Source organism: Pseudophryne corroboree, chromosome 5 (assembly GCF_028390025.1).
Source record: "Pseudophryne corroboree isolate aPseCor3 chromosome 5, aPseCor3.hap2, whole genome shotgun sequence".
NCBI classification, from domain to species: Eukaryota; Metazoa; Chordata; class Amphibia; order Anura; family Myobatrachidae; genus Pseudophryne; species Pseudophryne corroboree.
The window spans coordinates 51,889,812-51,909,889 of NC_086448.1; the positions used below are offsets into that span (position 1 = coordinate 51,889,812).

General features: G+C 44.9%; 1 protein-coding gene and 1 pseudogene across 2 annotated transcripts in view; one reads left to right on the forward strand and one right to left on the reverse strand.

Moving 5' to 3' along the window:
* Positions 1-20,078, reverse strand: part of EFR3A (EFR3 homolog A) — a 361,435-nt gene that overhangs the window by 113,622 nt on the left and 227,735 nt on the right. For both annotated transcript variants that reach the window (XM_063921270.1, XM_063921271.1), the window contains one exon: positions 18,117-18,228. In XM_063921270.1, coding sequence (XP_063777340.1) covers positions 18,117-18,228 — 112 coding nt within the window. The remainder of the gene's footprint in view (positions 1-18,116; positions 18,229-20,078) is intronic.
* LOC134930254 (5S ribosomal RNA) lies at positions 14,911-15,028 on the forward strand (annotated as a pseudogene).

Sequence of the window (20,078 nt, forward strand, 5' to 3'; positions counted from 1 at the left end):
AGTGGAAGGTTGGTGTACTGACACCACAGTCCTGCAAGACAAGTCACTTTAACAAAAATAGATAATTAATTAAAACCAGAGGAAGATATTCTAGAATCTATAGCACGGGTATTCAACATTTGACCCTTCTGGTGTTGTAGTTCAACAACATCCCAGCATGCCTTGCCACAGTTTTTATATTAGAGCATGCTAAAACTGTGTCAGGGCATGCTGGAATGTGTCGTTTCACAGCAGCCGGAGGACAGCCATGTTGAATACCCGTGATCAACACTATGTTTCTTCATGTCAGTGTATATTGAGAATTAAGGTTCAGGATTAAATGACAAGCTTTTGGAACAAACTACTGTGCATCAAATGCTTCAGATGAAATGGATTACATAGAGAGAACTTTATATGGAAACATGCACTAGACCTAACCAGCTACATATATCCCTGCAAATATATGCTACGCCGTGGCCACTGTTCTGTGCTATGCTGCTTGTTTCATAAATTTACCATACAAAGGGGGTCATTCCGACCTGATCGCACGCTAGATTTTTTCGCTGCGGTGCGATCAGGTCAAAACTCTGCAAAACTGCGCTTGCGTATGCACCGCAATGCGCAGGTGCGTCGTACGGGTTGTCAAAGTCAGAAAAATATCTCTATGCACGTTGCCATATTTGCACCGCACACTGGTCTGCGCTGCGCATGCGTACGCTCTCCCGTGAAGGCGCATACCCGCAATAGCGTGCACCCGCGGGCGCACGGTATGCGTATTTACGGTAGAGTTTATGTAATCGTAGCATGCGACTCATTCGTTACATATTTTCAGTAATAATGTAGTTTGTAGATCATGGTCCCTTTGATAGATTCTGAAAGTTTGGTTAATATAGAATGTCCCTGAGCTGAGGAATCCCTCTTTGTATCGTAGGAAGGGTCTAACAGGAGTCATGCAGTAGTGTTTGGTACCCATCGGAAGAGTATTTAAATAGCAATATTCCGGTGTTGGTTTGGAGCGTATTAATCGCTCGTGCGAATAGTTATGGACATAAGAAGTTTATGTCCATTTCTACTATTTACTCATACTCAGGTATGCGGCGGGAAACCTAGTTCCCCACCCACCTGAGCTGTTTGAAATCGTCACAGCCCACCTGTATGAATCAACCTATGACCTTTTGTTATGATGCAGGGCCGAATTCCGACGTCCAATGGACAATGGGATTGTAGGGACTGTAGGATTGCATTGTGTGTGGGGTATAAATAGGCAGGCCGACCACATCCAGCTCTCACTCTTCAACGGTTCTCATTGCTGAAAATCGGGTGCTGGATGTCCAGGCGCATGCGATCGTTTACCCTTGTGCGTAAGTTTCTCTCCGTAATCATTGTCTTTCTGTGAGCCATTTCTCTCATATATATATATATATCTCTCTCTCTCTCTCTCTCTTTTCCTTCTCTCGTATCTCCCATTGACTAGTATTGTATTGCATTAGATCAGCATAGTATTGTATTGTATTTCTTGTATAGTTATTTGGTTAGGAAGTCTCTGTTATATTGTAGTGTATCATTTGTACTGTGATTCTTTTTGCAAGTATAATAGTTATAATACAGATAATAGGCTTTGGACCCTAAACCAGTATCTGTGTATTTTCTCATAGTTTTAAGTGTTCACTTGAGCGTCGGTGACGCTCAAGCAGCTTTGTAGTTAGTCAGGTTACACAAGGTTGCACTTACACCCTGTATTCACATTAAGGTATTCTGTGTATTTCATTAATAAAAGGTTTAGACATAAAGGTATAGCGTTGTGAGCGTCTGCGCCGCTGGTGATCTCCTCGTGGTCTCGAGCGTCCGCTACGCCATAGCGAATCATTACGTTAGTCATAGCCAACAGAGTGTTTGTCTGTGATCTCTGGGCCGTGAGCGAACGTGACGCTTGAGCGTCTCGCCTACGGCTGAGCGATCGTTACGCAACTTGCGTACCCTTACGGTACTTCTTAAGTAAACAGCGTACAGTGTTCTTAGACCTCATAAAGGGTTGTACATACGATAAATATTGAGCTTTATCAATTGGCGGCTCGTCCTGTCCTTCACATATCTGCACTAGGTAGATCAGCAGACATTATCCCTCAGCAAAGGGCGGGAGATTGTCTCGTAGTGCTGGCGGGATAAGCGTCTGCTTCGCTTAGATAAAGAGTGCTGAAGGAATCCGGGAACCGGAGGTAAGAACAAAACGCTTGTGTCTTTTAAAACTGTTTATTTTTCTTCTGTCTTGCGTATATACGCACGCATACATATATATATCTGCACTTCTTTTCCATCTGTGTATTTCATTTGTCGTATATCACCATCCTGTCTGCCAGTTTTTATAGTTGATAGAAAAGTGCTAAAAGAGACTTGCTGTTATTTCATAGTTTAAGGATAGAGGTAATAGTTAAAAGTGTAGACAAACACACAGGTTTGCCTGGGAGATAAGGCAAAGCCAGTGGGGTACGCGGTAGATGATCAGGGATCGTTTACATTGATAAAAGTATATTGTGTTACGGTGGATCTTTGTTTTGCGTACACGTGTCTCTAACAAAGACTAGCGTACGCAATCCAAAGGCCGACGCACGCAGCGTTCATTACGCAACGTAGCGTCCGGTTACGCCCACGTAGCTCAAGTCACGATAAGTTGATTCTTAACGCAACGTGATAAGTAGCGCAACAGGCGGTAAATAACGCAAGTCTATTTTTGGAAATCCAAAAAAAAAAAATTTAAATTAACAGATCCTGCTCCTAATTGGTAACACAGCTGGGCTGAAGAAAATTTTCTGCGCAGAAATAGAAATAGAAACAAAAGTGTACATGTGATGAGTGAGTGTTTTTACAATTTTAAAGGTTGAACCACAAGAAAAGTCGAGTACTCGTGAGGTACACGCGTGTAAGTGACGTGCACGGTGGCTAGGGAGGCATCTCTGGTTAAATACAATTTTGAGCATTAGAGTATAGCAGACCAGGAGGTCATACTGTAACAAGACCAGGAGGTCGTAACAAGACCAGGAGGTCCAGGTACAGCCGACAAGGAAGTCCGCTATACAGTTCACAGGCACAACACCGAAAAGGGTTGGTGCAACACCCATATAGGCCATACAAGCTCTGGCTGAAGGAATTCGCAGTCGTAAGTTTCGATTCCATTGGTCTTTCCGTACATAAGCTTAGTTGTTTGTGTACTGAACGACTGGACCGCACGTAAGTGTGTGCAGTAGTTAGTAATCTGACCTAATACCATTAGAGTAAAGTGGTCACAAACGCTATCTGTACACTCTAACGTGATTTGTGTAATTTTTTTATTTTAAGGGAAGTTCGCTGGTCACTCAGGAACTATCTAACAACCCCACCTTTACTGGAAAGAGTAAGTGTCCTGCGGGTAACCCTCATATGTTCCAGTAAACCGAAGGTTCCATAGGGGCCCTAGGTCGAGTACGCCAGCACCATATCGGTGTGATCAGGTCGTATAGGTCGGCGTGGGCGAGTGAGTGGGGTACTCGGTAAACCGCCACCGTCAGCCTATTATTGGCATTTGGTTTTTCGTAAAGGGTTGGCTAAATAAAGCAACACTTTCGAACTATGGGGGCCACTTGTTCAGGTAGGGGGCGATCAACCTCGGTTCGGGTTGATTCAGTGGTCCGGCCAATTGGGTCGGCCAGGTATATCATGTGTGAGAAATATGGAAGTCACACAGAAACTTTATGTGATGAATGGGAGAGAATGACTGTACAAGACAGGGACAAATTCCCAAGAATAGGTAGCTTCAGCACAGAAGTGTTACAAAATTTAAGGAGGAGGATATGTCTCATAAAATCAACAAAGAGACGAATTCAGCATTATGATTATTTACAGTTGTGGCAACAGGAAGGTGAGATACAGAGAGGTTTGGCTCAGGCGGCGGGATCTGGCACTAACAGAAAATTAATTGCCACGGCCCCGCCGCCACCATATATATCAGGAGAGAAGTTGATTACGGAGAAAGACGCACTAAGGTGTAACACAAAATCACTTAGTAACTGTGTAAATGTTAATGATAATGTTAACTCATTAACCCATGCAATTATTAACCCGTGCAAGTTGTACCCTGTTTTGAACCTTCCCCAGGAGTGTGATCAAGAGGACGAATCGGCAACGATTTCAGCGCTCTCTCTAGCAGCCACCATAGCAGAGACCACAGTAGGCACAGCTCCACCCACGAGATTAGTAAAGGTCCCTAGCGGAGGGATAGGTGAGGTCGTATCAACTGGTAAGTACGGCACCATGCATTATGCTGAAACTATTTCACCACAGCCTGTAGAATCTACACAGAATGAGGTTGTTAGAATCACACCTGTTAGAGTAATAGCAGTACCAAATGGGAAAACAGACGCATCAGGAGCCACTCCCATTAGGAACATCGCCATGTACACTCCATTTTCCCGAATGGAATTAAGGACCATAGTGTCTGAATTTCCTGACCCTAGAAAAGACTTAGTTGCCAGTCAAAAAATACATCAGAGACTTAGGTAACACTGTAGAGCCCAACAATAAAGACTGGCAGATATTGCTGAGAGCATGTTTACCCTCAAATGTCGACGCAACTCAATTTTTGGCTGATTGCGGACTAGATCATGATGTACCTCTTACAGATGTGTACAACCAAGATAATGTGAAAAGAATAAACTTGCAGCTAAAAGAGTATTTCCCAGCAGTAGCTAAATGGAATAAGATATTCTCCATTAAACAGAAGGAGTCAGAGACAGCTGCAGAGTACTTTCACAGAGCATTATTAGAAATGGCAAAATACACAGGTATAGAGGACATTAAAACAGACACAAACCATCGGGAAGTAGCAGTATCGGTACTGATGGATGGTTTAAAAGAGTCATTGAAGACTAGGGTACAGACCACGCAACCTTGTTGGCGAGGTCTGTCTGTGGCTACTTTGAGAGAGGCTGCTATTGATCACGACAGAAACATCACTAGACACAGGGAACAACAAGGTGACAAATTAATGTCAGTAAGTATACAGGCTCTGACCACAAGGCAGCCTTTGTTTGTATCACCAAATCCTGTGGGTAAGTCAAGTATGGTTACTTGTTATTCTTGTCACAAACAGGGACACATGGCACGAGATTGTAGAGTAAAGAATCCACGAAACTCATACCAAACCCCTAGACAACGACACGACACACGACATTGGGAGCAAGGTCCGCAGAAACGGAGTTATGAGCCACATACAGGGGAAACAAAAAGATATCCCCCAAACAGAGACTGGCATGCCTCTGGTAGTTCCCAACTATCTCCCTCACAAATAGTTGCTGCCAGCGGGATTCAGGGAGGTCACCATACCCAATAGGGGTGTGGCCATACCTGTAATCTGCAGCCGGTGAAATTGATTGCCAACCTTGAAAGTGAACCCGAGGTCGCAATCAATGTAGCTGGTAAAACTTTAAACTTTCTTGTAGACACAGGGGCGGCCAAGTCAGTGATAAATTCGACAGTGGGCATGAGAACCACTGGTAGGACAATTCCAGCCATGGGAGTAACAGGAGTAGTCCAGCACTACCCTGTTAGCAAACCAGCCGAGATTACAATAGGGCCTTTGCATACCAAGCATTCCTTTTTGCTGGCTGCATCGGCACCAACCAATCTCCTGGGAAGAGACTTACTGTGTAAAATGGGGTGCGTCATTTATTGTACTCCTGAAGGTGTATTCTTGGACATACCTGAGAAACACGCTCAGGAAGTGCGAGACATGTTAGACTCCCCATCAAAATTAATGTCACATACCATTATGACAAATAGGAATCCATCCCAAATAGAAGAGATGACATCTCAGATACCAGAGTCACTTTGGACAAAAGACGGACAGGACACTGGATTAATGGCAAACGTAGCTCCAGTAGTGGTACAAGTAAAAGATGGTAGGATAGCTCCAAAAATCCCACAATATCCTCTGAAGCCAGAGGTGGAGTTAGGAGTTTACCCAGTAATAGAGCGCTTGCTACAACAGGGCATTCTAGTAAGAACGTCCAGCACTGCCAATAGTCCCATCTTCCCTGTTAAGAAGAGTGGGGGGAGGGGTTACAGGCTAGTGCAGGATCTAAGGGGGATTAACAAAATAGTTGAGAGTCAGTTCCCCGTAGTGCCAAATCCAGCTGTCATCCTAATGCAAATCCCTCCCACTGCCAAATTTTTCACTGTTATTGACCTCTGCTCCGCTTTCTTTTCGGTACCTCTGCACCCTGACAGCCAATATTTGTTTGCATTCACATACAGAGGAGTCCAATACACGTGGACTCGATTACCCCAAGGTTTCATAGATAGTCCAAGTATATTTTCTCAGGCTTTGCATGATTGTTTACAGTCTTTCCAACCAGACAGTGGATCAGTATTGATACAGTATGTGGACGATTTATTACTGTGTTCAGATTCACTGGAAGCATCTCTGAAGGATACGAAACAGCTCCTGTTTCATCTTTCAGACACCGGACACAAGGTGTCCAAAGACAAGTTGCAATTATGCCAAACTAAGGTAAAATATTTGGGACACTGTCTAACACAAGGACTGAGACACCTGACCGCTGATAGAATCCAAGCAATTAGAGACATGACACTGCCACAAACCCAGCAACAGATCAGGACGTTTTTAGGAATGTGTGGGTATTGCCGTAATTGGATCCCAGGGTTTTCCATATTGGCGTTACCTTTGCAGGAAATGGTCTCCTCAAACAAACCTGATAGGATCTCGCATACAGACGAATCCGAAACAGCATTTGAGAGACTCAAACAGTGCCTAACGCAGGCGCCAGCACTAGGTATGCCAGACTATGGGAAACCCTTTGAACTATACGGAACAGAAAGTGCTGGTTGTGCAGCAGGTGTACTAACCCAAAAACACGGTGATGCCAGCAGGCCAGTTGCATACTACAGCGCTCAGCTAGACACGGTAGCGCGATCCCTCCCCACATGCTTGCGAAGCGTTGCTGCGATAGCATTGCTAGTGACAAAAAGCGAAGACGTCGTGCTAGGCCACAACCTCACAATCCATACGCCACATGCAGTATCAGCCTTATTGAATTCTGCCCAAACCAGACACGTCTCATCAGCGAGGTTTACAAGATGGGAATTGGCACTAATGGCCCCCGTAAACATCACCATAAGGAGATGCAGTGCATTAAATCCTGCAACATATCTCCCAGGTGTGCCTGGTCAGGCACAAAGGGTGGAAGGTGAGAGTGCTGGGGAAGGAGGATTCAATACAAAGGAAGATACACATGATTGTATGGAATATTTGACCCAAAATTTTACCGCAAGGCCTGACATCAGTGACAACCCACTGGAAGATGCAGAACTCACGTTCTACACGGACGGTAGTTGTCACAGACAGTCAGACTCGGGAGACTTGTGTACTGGATACGCAGTCGTAGATGACCAAGACACCATAGAAGCGGAACCGCTAGGCCCACCTCACTCAGCCCAGGTTGCTGAACTGGTCGCCCTAACCAGAGCATGTGAATTGGCTAAGGGTAAGTCAGCCAATATCTACACCGATTCTAGATACGCCTTCGGGGTAGTCCATGATTTCGGAGCCCTATGGCGCCTCAGAAATTTCATGATGGCAGCTGGTACACCGGTAGCGCACGCAACTCACATAAAAAGGCTTCTAACAGCGATACAGGAACCCGACAGAGTGGCTGTTATCAAATGTAAAGCACATACATATAGCCAAGACCCGGTATCACTTGGTAACAGCCGAGCAGACGAAGCTGCTAAGTTAGCAGCTGCTACCCCCATACAGACAGACACCACACAACTGATGGTATTTAATACCATCAACACACAGAAGTTGTGTGAGATGCAGAATTTGTGTTCCACACAGGAAAAGGCAGTCTGGAAGGCAAAGGGATATGGCCAGGAGTCCTCAGGGCTCTGGACGGATGGACATGGTAAACCAGTGGCCCCCAGGACATACCTTCCATGTCTGGCTGAAGCAGCTCACGGGCTGACTCATCTAGGCAAGGAGGGGATGTGCAAATTGGTAAGAGCATACTGGTGCGCCCCAGGATTCTCCTCTCATGCGGGTAAAAGAGCAATGTCATGCCTTACCTGTCTGAGAAAGAATATTGGAAAAGCAATACCTACAGAACCATCCCATATCCCACCTGCCGGCGGCCCTTTCCAGGTAATACAAATTGACTTCATTCAATTACCCCCATGCCGAAATTTGAAATATGTACTTGTTTGTATAGATGTTTTCTCGAATTGGGTCGAAGCATTTCCAGCAGCTACAAATACCGCAATGTTTACAGCTAAGAAAATTGTGCAGGAATTTGTATGTAGATATGGTATCCCTAGAATCATTGAAAGTGATAGGGGTACCCATTTTACAGGTGATGTCTTTCAAGGAATGTGTAAGTTGATGGGAATTGATAGCAAGCTGCACACTCCGTACCGTCCACAGGCGAGTGCGAAGGTCGAAAGAGTGAACAGCACTATTAAAAATAAATTGAGTAAAGTGATGGCAGAAACAGGATTGACATGGCCAGAAGCTTTACCCATTGTATTGTACAGTATCAGAACCACTCCCAGGTCCCCTCTTAATCTGTCCCCTTTTGAAATCTTGTTTGGTCGACAACCGCATGTCATGATTAACCCTCAGGATGATTTGAAATGTAACAATGAAGTAACTGTAAAGTACTTGATTAACATGAGTAAACAGTTGAGGAATCAAAATGATAATCTGAAGTTGGTGATTCCTGATTTACCAGATAGAAATTGTCATGACATTGAACCTGGGGATTATGTAATGATACGAAATTTTCTACGCTCAGGTTGTCTTATTGATAGATGGGAAGGACCATACCAGGTCTTATTGACTAGCACCACAGCATTGAAGGTTGCTGAGAGAGAGACTTGGGTCCATTCATCCCACTGCAAAAAGGTTGCTGATCCAGAGAAGCCCCGTGATAAGGAACAGACGGTAGAGGTTGTATCACTGGAGTGTCTGTTCCAGGAGGACTGAGGCGGCACCTGAGCCTTGAAGACCGAAAGCAGTTGTTGACCCCCTTCTCCCTTTTATTGTTTTCTCCACTTCCCATCCCCCTCTCCCTTAAAAAATTTCTTTTTCCCCCTTCTCATTCTTCTCTATTTCCTCCTCAAAGATGGACTTGCCCCAAGAGACTGTGATCCGGATTTTGATGTTAACCATGATGTTGACCAGAGCAGTCTGTTCCGGCGAGAGTACCATAGAGGTCGAGAGAGGTTCTGGAATGGGTTCCGATTATGATGATGGAGGCGCAGTTTTCCAAGATCAACCAAGCCAACAAGCAAAGGCGAGTATCAGAAAACGATCCGATAGAAGAAATTGTGATGGATTGTTAGCTGAAGAAAACTGTATCTGTAGGCTCTGTGACAATTTGATTGAGGATGGGTGCATAAAGAAATGCCAATCCAGTTTTAATATCCATATGGACCGGCATCCATTGAGTGACTATCACTCCTTAGTGGGTAACGTATTAAACCAAACAGATTGTTGGGTATGCTCTCAAGTACCTCAGGGTCATAGCAAATCAGGGCTAGTGCCATTTCCTTTAACGTTAGGGGAGGTACTTGAGCTAAGTGGTGGGAGACCGGTGGACCGGAGGTTTAACATCTCCAGCCCTCCTAGTTTGAAGCTCCACCAATACCATGTGGATAGGTCCCTCTTATGTTTTAATATCTCCAATCCCCGTAAGCCGGGAAATTGGGAAGTGTCATGGAGCAACCTTACCATGACCTTTTCACACAGAGCAGATAGAATGCCTACAGATACAGAGCTTGTACGCCACATAGCCAGTAGAGGAAAATCTTTCCGGTATCGATATACCTTAGGAAATAGGATTACTAGAGTTGGAGAGGTATCACCAGGATACTGTGCACATATCGTACAAACTGATACGTGCATTAAGCAGATGGAAGAATTAGGGTCAGGAGAGTTCACCTGGAAGGTGTGTAACATGGTAATGTCTTTCTCCGTCCCATATGTTCTCCCCGATGATGCATATTTCATATGCGGGAGAAAGGCGTACAAGTGGCTTGCCCCAAACTCTGAAGGATTGTGTTATATTGGAAAAGTATTGCCTGAAGTGATGACTGTTACACATGACAAAATGAAGGACATACACCGTGGTGCCCAAGCTCCTTATACTCACACTCATTACGAGCACCGAGTTAAAAGACAACTGTCAGAAAGGTTAGAGCACCCGGCCTCTGATCTTATCCATGAATCCACCGGGATTCAGGTTCTGGTAGCGTTAGATTTCACTCGCACCGCTCGAGGAGTGATGAATTATAGATACATTTCCGCACTCGCCAATTTGTTAGATAATATCACTGAAATGTATGATGACACATTCAGATACACTGGAAGAGAACTTCAAGCTTATAAAACAGAACTAGTTCAGCATAGAATGGTTCTTAATTATCTTACAGCAGTAACAGGCGGATATTGTGTTACATTGGCAACACAGTACGGCATAAAGTGTTGCACGTATATCACCAATAGCACCGAGGATCCAGTAGAGGTCATAGACCAAAAGATGGACGATATTCTCCAATTGAAGTGGGAATTTCGTCGAAAACACAATCTCACCCTTGCTGCTGTAGGTAATGAGCTGACTGGTTGGGTGTCATGGTTGAACCCGCGAAATTGGTTCTCCGGTTTGGGAGACTGGGCTCAAGGAGTCATAATGGATGTTGGAAAGTTTCTCCTATGTATTTTAGGTGTTGTTATATCTATTGGATTGATATTTAGATGCGGGCAGGCTTTAATGAGGTGCAAACAAAGTACAAAAGTGATGAGCTTGAGGAGTGAGGAAACTGTAATTAACCTGGATTTGATTTATGACCCAATGATAGAAACCAGAATGTGATGAAAATGCGATTATACGGTCCGTTTCTTTCACCTGTTTTTCTGCTTTTCTCCAAGATACAAAGACCCCCTTGGACGAGGAAGTTGACGAGACACTATACAGACAACAGACAAGCACCAAAGATGAAGTTTTGACAACCTATGATATGGACACTTGATGAACTTTGCCATGGATCCCCAGTTTCCCTAGTATTTTTAAACTCACGCTAGTCCAACATTTTTGTAAATCTGATGGCACTGACAAAGCTATTTGCTCATGCCCAAGGAGCAATACAGCGCAAAGAAGACGACTCTCAACAGATACCGAACAAAGCTTCAACAACAGATGTACATTTCCCTGACATAGAATACCACCGCATCTACCGTAATTATGTCTTTTCTTCATTTCTATAACCCTCAGGTAATAACACACATAAGTCGATAGGGAATACAGGCACAGATATCAGCAACCACATACTTCCCCCATTCATGTATCATCAACTAAAATGTGCATCCCCATTTTGTTACAACTGAAAGCCGAAATGAGCTCGGTAAAGTTTGACAGCCCATCCACAGACCTGTACCACGGGATAAGAAGGAATTCAAATGTATACTTCGCAATACCTCGAAGCTTGATTTACCACACGTACGGCACGATGATACATGACCCTCCAAACATGGACTCATACACACATGCTTCTGCTTTCTCACTAGGTCATACCCTCTTCACACCTACTCCTCTCTCCTCCCTTACCCAACCATGGAAATGAATTAACCCCTAACATATATTTTTCTCCTTTTGAAATGTTTTCAGGAAGTGGCAGTTATTATTGACTGCCAAAGGGTGGACTGTCAAAGTCAGAAAAATATCTCTATGCACGTTGCCATATTTGCACCGCACACTGGTCTGCGCTGCGCATGCGTACGCTCTCCCGTGAAGGCGCATACCCGCAATAGCGTGCACCCGCGGGCGCACGGTATGCGTATTTACGGTAGAGTTTATGTAATCGTAGCATGCGACTCATTCGTTACATATTTTCAGTAATAATGTAGTTTGTAGATCATGGTCCCTTTGATAGATTCTGAAAGTTTGGTTAATATAGAATGTCCCTGAGCTGAGGAATCCCTCTTTGTATCGTAGGAAGGGTCTAACAGGAGTCATGCAGTAGTGTTTGGTACCCATCGGAAGAGTATTTAAATAGCAATATTCCGGTGTTGGTTTGGAGCGTATTAATCGCTCGTGCGAATAGTTATGGACATAAGAAGTTTATGTCCATTTCTACTATTTACTCATACTCAGGTATGCGGCGGGAAACCTAGTTCCCCACCCACCTGAGCTGTTTGAAATCGTCACAGCCCACCTGTATGAATCAACCTATGACCTTTTGTTATGATGCAGGGCCGAATTCCGACGTCCAATGGACAATGGGATTGTAGGGACTGTAGGATTGCATTGTGTGTGGGGTATAAATAGGCAGGCCGACCACATCCAGCTCTCACTCTTCAACGGTTCTCATTGCTGAAAATCGGGTGCTGGATGTCCAGGCGCATGCGATCGTTTACCCTTGTGCGTAAGTTTCTCTCCGTAATCATTGTCTTTCTGTGAGCCATTTCTCTCATATATATATATATCTCTCTCTCTCTCTCTCTCTCTCTCTTTTCCTTCTCTCGTATCTCCCATTGACTAGTATTGTATTGCATTAGATCAGCATAGTATTGTATTGTATTTCTTGTATAGTTATTTGGTTAGGAAGTCTCTGTTATATTGTAGTGTATCATTTGTACTGTGATTCTTTTTGCAAGTATAATAGTTATAATACAGATAATAGGCTTTGGACCCTAAACCAGTATCTGTGTATTTTCTCATAGTTTTAAGTGTTCACTTGAGCGTCGGTGACGCTCAAGCAGCTTTGTAGTTAGTCAGGTTACACAAGGTTGCACTTACACCCTGTATTCACATTAAGGTATTCTGTGTATTTCATTAATAAAAGGTTTAGACATAAAGGTATAGCGTTGTGAGCGTCTGCGCCGCTGGTGATCTCCTCGTGGTCTCGAGCGTCCGCTACGCCATAGCGAATCATTACGTTAGTCATAGCCAACAGAGTGTTTGTCTGTGATCTCTGGGCCGTGAGCGAACGTGACGCTTGAGCGTCTCGCCTACGGCTGAGCGATCGTTACGCAACTTGCGTACCCTTACGGTACTTCTTAAGTAAACAGCGTACAGTGTTCTTAGACCTCATAAAGGGTTGTACATACGATAAATATTGAGCTTTATCAGGGTACAAAGCGGATCGTTGCTGAGCGAAGGCTTTAACGAAGAATCCATTCGCACAGCCGATCGCAAGGAGATTGACGTTTGTGGGTGGCAACTGACTGTTTTCTGGGAGTGGTAGGAAAAACGCAGGAGTGTCCATGTGTTTGCAGGGCGTGTGTCTGACGTCAATTCCGGACACGAACAGGCTGAAGTGATCGCAGCGGCTGAGTAAGTTCTGGGCAACTCGGAAACTGAACAAAGCTTTTTTGTACCGCTCGGCTGCACAGGCGATCGCACACTTGCAAAGTGAAAATACACTCCCCTATAGGCGGCGACTATCTGATTGCAGCGCTGCAAAAAATAGCTAGCGAGCGATCAACTCGGAATGACCCCCAAAGAGCAGTTTGTTATTACACCTATTATCCAACCCAAGCTTCTCACACTCACTTACAATGCCCTCACCCTTTCATCTCCCATTTACATATCTGACATTATCTCCCTTTACACTCCCACCCGCCCTCTTTACTCCACAAATGCACGCTGACTCTCCTGCCTACTGATCACTTCCTCCCAATCCTACTGGACTTGGCTCCAAGATTTTGCACGTGCTAGAAAAGTGGGTGTGGCTCCGCACCAGTCAGCATAGAGGTAAGACACAAAAATACCTAATACATAAGAAGAGAACCAGCATTCGTGGAATTGTATTACTGAACTGTCCCTATTTACACTGGATCCGTAAACAAACTGATGGTTACAATAGGTCTATGATGGAGCATATAGATTCAGTTATTCAGAAGCTATATGATGGTAAAATATCCAAAAAATGGATCAAACATTGGGTATTTACTGTACCATTTGTCCCTGCATACTCTGTGCACATAGGAACCTTGTGGAACTTTATATATGTAAATGAGTACATATCTGAGAATACCATGTAATAATTGTATTCCTTCTATTGACTATAACTGCAAACTAATATACACCTGAGGGTGTCAACGCACATGGGTGGTCATTTCGAGTTGATCGCAGCCAGCAACTTTTTGCTGCTGCTGCGATCAACTAGTCCACGCCTATGGGGGAGTGTATTTTAGCTTAGCAGGGGTGCGATCGCTTGTGCAGCCCTGCTAAGCTAAAAATATTTCAAGCAAAAGGAGACTAGGCCTGGACATACTTATCCTGTGCGACGATCTCTGCGATGCTGGGGCCGGCTTTGACGTCAGACATCCGCTCTCCGTTCTGCTGGACACGCCTGCGTTTTCTTCTCCACTCCCCAAAAACGGTCTCCAACGGTCCGGATCCGCCCAGGTACGCCTTCTTTCTGTCAATCTTCTTTGCGGTCGGCTCTGCGACCACTTCCTTCGTAGGACGCGACGTAACCCGCAGTGCGGCCGCCACGCATACGCATTCCGGACCCGTTCACAACGCAGCGATAAACCGCTGCGTGCGAACGGGTTGGAATGACCCCCATGATTTCTGGTTCATACCATTTTTTATACTTGACTATTACATTGCTTGTTGGTGAACAGCCTTACCCATAAACCATACTGAATTATCTGCCAACAGTATCTGTTAGTCCAGGATCTCGTCTCAAACTTTCGTCTTGTTATTATGGGACTCTCATTGGTGATCCAGCAAACCCCTGACCTACGGCAGTTCCTCAACTGGTAGTTTCATGGCTGCTGCCTAACACCAACAGCAGATCCCACCTTTATATCGTGTATCAGGGTCAACTGACCACCTCATCAATGATTCTGGAGAAAACACAACAGGGACTCCAGTGACCTACTATCATACCATACTGCACATGCCCAATCCCGTCCGATCTTGGAAGCTATACAGTACAGGGCTGTACCAGTACCAGGCTGGAGACCACCTGGGAATACTTGGTGTAGCAGGTCGGAGCATTGGGGACACTCCGGTCTAACACTGGCAGCAGATTTATCCTTTTATTCTACCCGCACTTACTGCCAGTTTCTGGCAACCAACCCTGACACCACTCTATTTCCACCCAGAGATCAGGACCTGAGCCATGAACTACTGATACTCTATACTCTTGAAATGTTTGCAGAGTCCATTTGATCCATGAACAGGTATATTATGAGTTTATATGCACTCTCTTTTTTAGTGACTTGGTGGTTCTAAACTCAAGAACTGCGTTTCTGTGGGTTCCACCTCACGTCCAATTCCGGGCACTATCAGGTACAACTTCCACAGATACTCACATTCTGAATCAGTCTTGAATAAGTACTGTTACTTTTTGTATTATTATCATCTAAGAAAGAGTAATCAAGTTTTGGACCTTTAATAACCCCTCACGTACATAGGAACGCTGTCAGAAGTCCAATCTAGGACCACTAATATGTCACCTACATTCCTACATTTTTAACCATGTTCTTCAGGAGACTATGGGGGTCATTCCGGGTTGATCGCTCGCTAGCAGTTTTTAGCAGCCGTGCAAACGCATTGTCACCGCCCACTGGGGAGTGTATTTTCGCTTTGCAGAAGTGCGAACGCCTGTGCAACAGAGCGCCTGCAAAATCTTTTTGTGCAAAACAAGACCAGCCCTGTAGTTACTCTTCGTGTGCGTTGATTCTAACGACGGAGGGACGGCTTCTGACGTCACACACCTGCCCAGCGTTGGCCCAGCCATGCCTGCGTTTTTCCAGACACGCCTGCGTTTTTCTAAGCACTCCCTGAAAACGGTCAGTTGCCACCCAGAAACGCCCACTTCATGTCAATCTTCCTGCGTTCGGCCGTGCGACAGGAATGTTCGTTAGACTCTGTGCAAACGCACGATACTCATTGTACCCGTATGACACGCCTGCGCATTGCGGTGCATACGCATGTGCAGAAATGCAGATTTTTAGCCTGATCGCTGCGCTGCGAACAACAGCAGCTAGCGATCAACTCGGAATGACCCCCTATATTTTAAACTAATTGATTAAAAGGTAATTTTCATATTTATTTTGCACGTGTTGCTCCCTACGCCTGGAATTCTCTACTTCTCCCTATCAGACTCTCCACCTCTCTACAACTTCAAATGGGCGCTCAAGACCCACTTCCTTCACCAAACCCAGCCAAATCTCACCATAACCCTCTGTTCCACTCTCCCTGTCTACCCAATCTGTGTTACCCTTGTCTGTCTGCCCCTCCTCTTCAGAATGTAAGCTCTCACGAGCAGGGTCCTCTTCTCTCATGTGTTTTTCCTTCTCTTCGTTACACCACCATCTACTCCATGTTCCCTACAACGCCACCTACAGTAACCTTCAGCTTCAGCCACCCTGATGCTTATGTCAGTGTCCTGATGCAGCAATGGTTATATACCCTGTACTGGTCCTACAATGTCTTCTACTGTAAGTCGCTGTTTTCTTGTTTCGATCATTTGTTTATGTACTTTGTTAGGCGCTGCGGAACCCTTGTGACGCCATATAAATAAACAATAATAATGCTAATAGTAATAAGAATAATTTCTCAAATGGATATTTATCTGAGTGTAAGAACGTACTGAAGATTAGACAAAGGGACACTGCACACAGGAATGGCGGAGAGAAAAATGTTACCACCCGAAAACCTTGAGTGGCCTCAGATATTGACTACATAAAGTGCATCTGTCGGCTACACATAGGAGAAAGCAGCCATTTAGCGCTCTAGACCACTGGTTCCCCAAATTTTTCGAATCATGACGTCCTCTTATTGATTTACCACAAAATATTAAATTAAGTAAATTATATTTATATGTCATCCTTAGGTTCAATTAAGTGGCGAGGAACAAGATTTGCTTCTGTTTGTCCACATATTTTATTATTGGCAGCCACAAGCACTAATTTTGCCTATTACATTGCCAATAAATAAGTTTAAATTGGTCCTAGACCACCAACCCAGGGCACCCTTGCAAGTGTCCCGCGGCACCCCAGGGAGCCACGGCACACAGTTTGAGGACCACTGCTCTAGCCCCATATAAACAAGCAAGCAGCCTATTAGAGTATCCGGACTCCAGGTCGACAACAAAAAGGTCGACACCAATTGGTCAACACACCTTAGTTCGACATGGACAAAAGGTCGACAGGAACAAGGTCGACATGGAACAAGGTCGACATGAGTTTTTCACAATTTTTTTCTTTTTTGGAACTTTTTCATACTTAACGATCCATGTGGACTACGATTGGAACGGTAATCTGTGCTGAGCGGAACGAAGGCACCATGCCCGAAGCATGGCGAGCGAACGCGGTGCACTAATTGGGGTTCCCGGTCACTCTACGAAGAAAACGACACCAAAAAAACATAAAAAACTCATGTCGACCTTTTTCCATGTCGACCTTGTTCCTGTCGACCTTTTGTCCATGTCGACATTTTGTCCATGTCGACCTAAGGTGTGTCGCCTAATTGGCGGCGACCTAAGGTGTGTCGACCTTTTTGTTGTCGACCTGGAGTCCCAGACCCCCTATTACAGGGCTGGCCAAACCGGTCCTCGAGATCTACCAACAGTTCATGTTTTCCAGGCCTCCTGGAGATCTGTAGAATTGTCAGTTAGGAATGAATGCAGCACATCTTAATTAGAAATGACTACACCTGTGCACCAGCTAGGTGGTCTGGAAAATGTGTACTGTTGGTAGATCTCGAGGACTGGTTTGGCCAGCCCTGCCCTATTAGAACGATGTCATTGTGGCACAAAGTCATTGTCTCCTAGAGAAAAGGCTCAATGGATATCGTCTTGGATAAACGGCATGAAACAGAATAAATCTATGGCAACTTCCTCTGTGCCATGTACGGCATAGACACCAAAAGACGTGTTCCAGAATCTGTTCCGTACCCTCATGAGGTGCACGGAGCAAGTCTTATACCCTACAGCTATCATACGCGTGTAACGGGACCACCAGCGAATGTACGAGACACCTTCTCTCCTACTGGATCACTAGGTCATTTAAATTTAGAAGGTCCCTTCAGTGCACGTGAGCCAGGCATGGCACTTCTGGATCAGATGCTTACCCAAGCTGACTGGTGTCGAGCGTGTGAGAGGACCCAAACACTGGCACCTTGCCCATGATGAACATCATGATCTCCGACCGCTGGTAATCCGGCAAATTACTTCCAAAGAAGCCTGCAGAATAATAAAAATATTAAGAATCATAATCGTTCAAATGAAGAACATTAAAAGCCGTGTAACCATGTAAAAGAAGATGAAGACATGTGACCACACATAGCTCAGTACGTAAAAGCATATTCAGGTTTCCTTTGCGTGCCAGACAGTAACACAAATATAAAGATGTAATAAAAATTCTAATAAATAAAGCCACCTGATCCCCCACTATCCCCATGTCTCTTCCTATATCCCGGCCAATTGCCCCAGAGAATTATTAATGAATACAGTGATCATCAAATCGACAGTGGTTCATCAAATCGACAGTGTCTAGGTCGACAATGTTTAGGTCGACCACTATAGGTCGACAGTCACTAGGTCGACATGGATGGAAGGTCGACAGGGTTTCTAGGTCGACATGTGCTAGGTCGACAGGTCTAAAGGTCGACATGAGGATTTTTTTTTTTGTGTCGTTTTCTTCGTAGTGTGACCGGGATCCCAAATTAGTGCACCGCGTCCCCTCGCATGGCTCGCTTCGCTCGCCATGCTTCGGGCATGGTGCCTTCGCTCCGCTACCGCTTCGCTCGGCACACTTTACCGTTCCAATCGTAGTCCACGTGGATCGTTAAGTATGAAAAAATTCAAAAAAAGAAAAAAAATGTGTAAAACTCATGTCGACCTTTAGACCTGTCGACCTAGCACATGTCAACCTAGAAACCCTGTCGACCTTCCATCCATGTCGACCTAGTGACTGTCGACCTATAGTGGTCGACCTAAACATTGTCGACCTAGACACTGTCGATCTTCAGACCGGATCCCATCTGTACACACTACATATTTATCCATGTATATAGTTAGCATCAGGATACACATGCACTGTACAATGTACTATTTAAAGGTACAAAAGTTATGAGAAGCCATAGACTGACTCAGCTGGGAAGGAGGCCGATACATGACTGGGGAACTAAGGGGGTCATTCAGATCTGATCGCGGTTGTGCGTTTTCACACAGCGGGCGATCAGGTACTAACTGCGCATGCATATGCACCGCAAAGCGCTCGCGCGTCGGACAACAACAAAGAGCATTGCCGGTCAGCGACGGGATGGTGCAAGTTGATTGACAGAAGGAAGTCATTTGTGGGTGGTAACTGACCGTTTACTGGGAGTGTTCGGAAAAACGCAGGACGTGCCCGAGCGTTCTCAGGGACGTCCGGCCCCCGATCAGCCTGTTCTCATTGCACTGTAGGAGTAAGTCCTGGGCTGCGCACAGACTACACAAAGTGAATTTTAGCAGCTCGGCGTACACATAGGATCCCACACTTGCGGGGAAAATATACACTCCCCCTGGGGGCGGCGACTATCTGAACGCAGGTCAGCAAAATTAGCAGCCGAGCGATCAGATCTGAATGACCTCTTAAATTAGAGTTTTCAGATGCTAATCTGAGAATTCGAGCAACAAAAGTTTTGATGATACAGAGATTGCCAATATGAAAATACAAGACTGTCCTGGGGTACTGGCACTGAGTACATAAACCAGTGGTGGGCAACAGGATTCTAGTGGCTGTATGCCCCTAATCTGACCACAATATAAGATTGCTGATTCACAAAGGTGATCCATGTAACTATTGTATGTTTTGGCGCGTGCCAACTTTTTGATATCATCTGAGAGAACCAGAAGACCATCAGTATTCCTACATTCCAGTATCCTTGCGGCATGTCACTTCATTGCTCTAATTACATCAATGAATGTAGAGATCCCTCTTCCCCCATACAATGATTACTATCAAATTACAGAATCACAAAATCCTTAATTAAGAGAAACTGAAAACAGAACTTGAAAAGATGGCTTAGTCCAAAGATACTCATGAACTG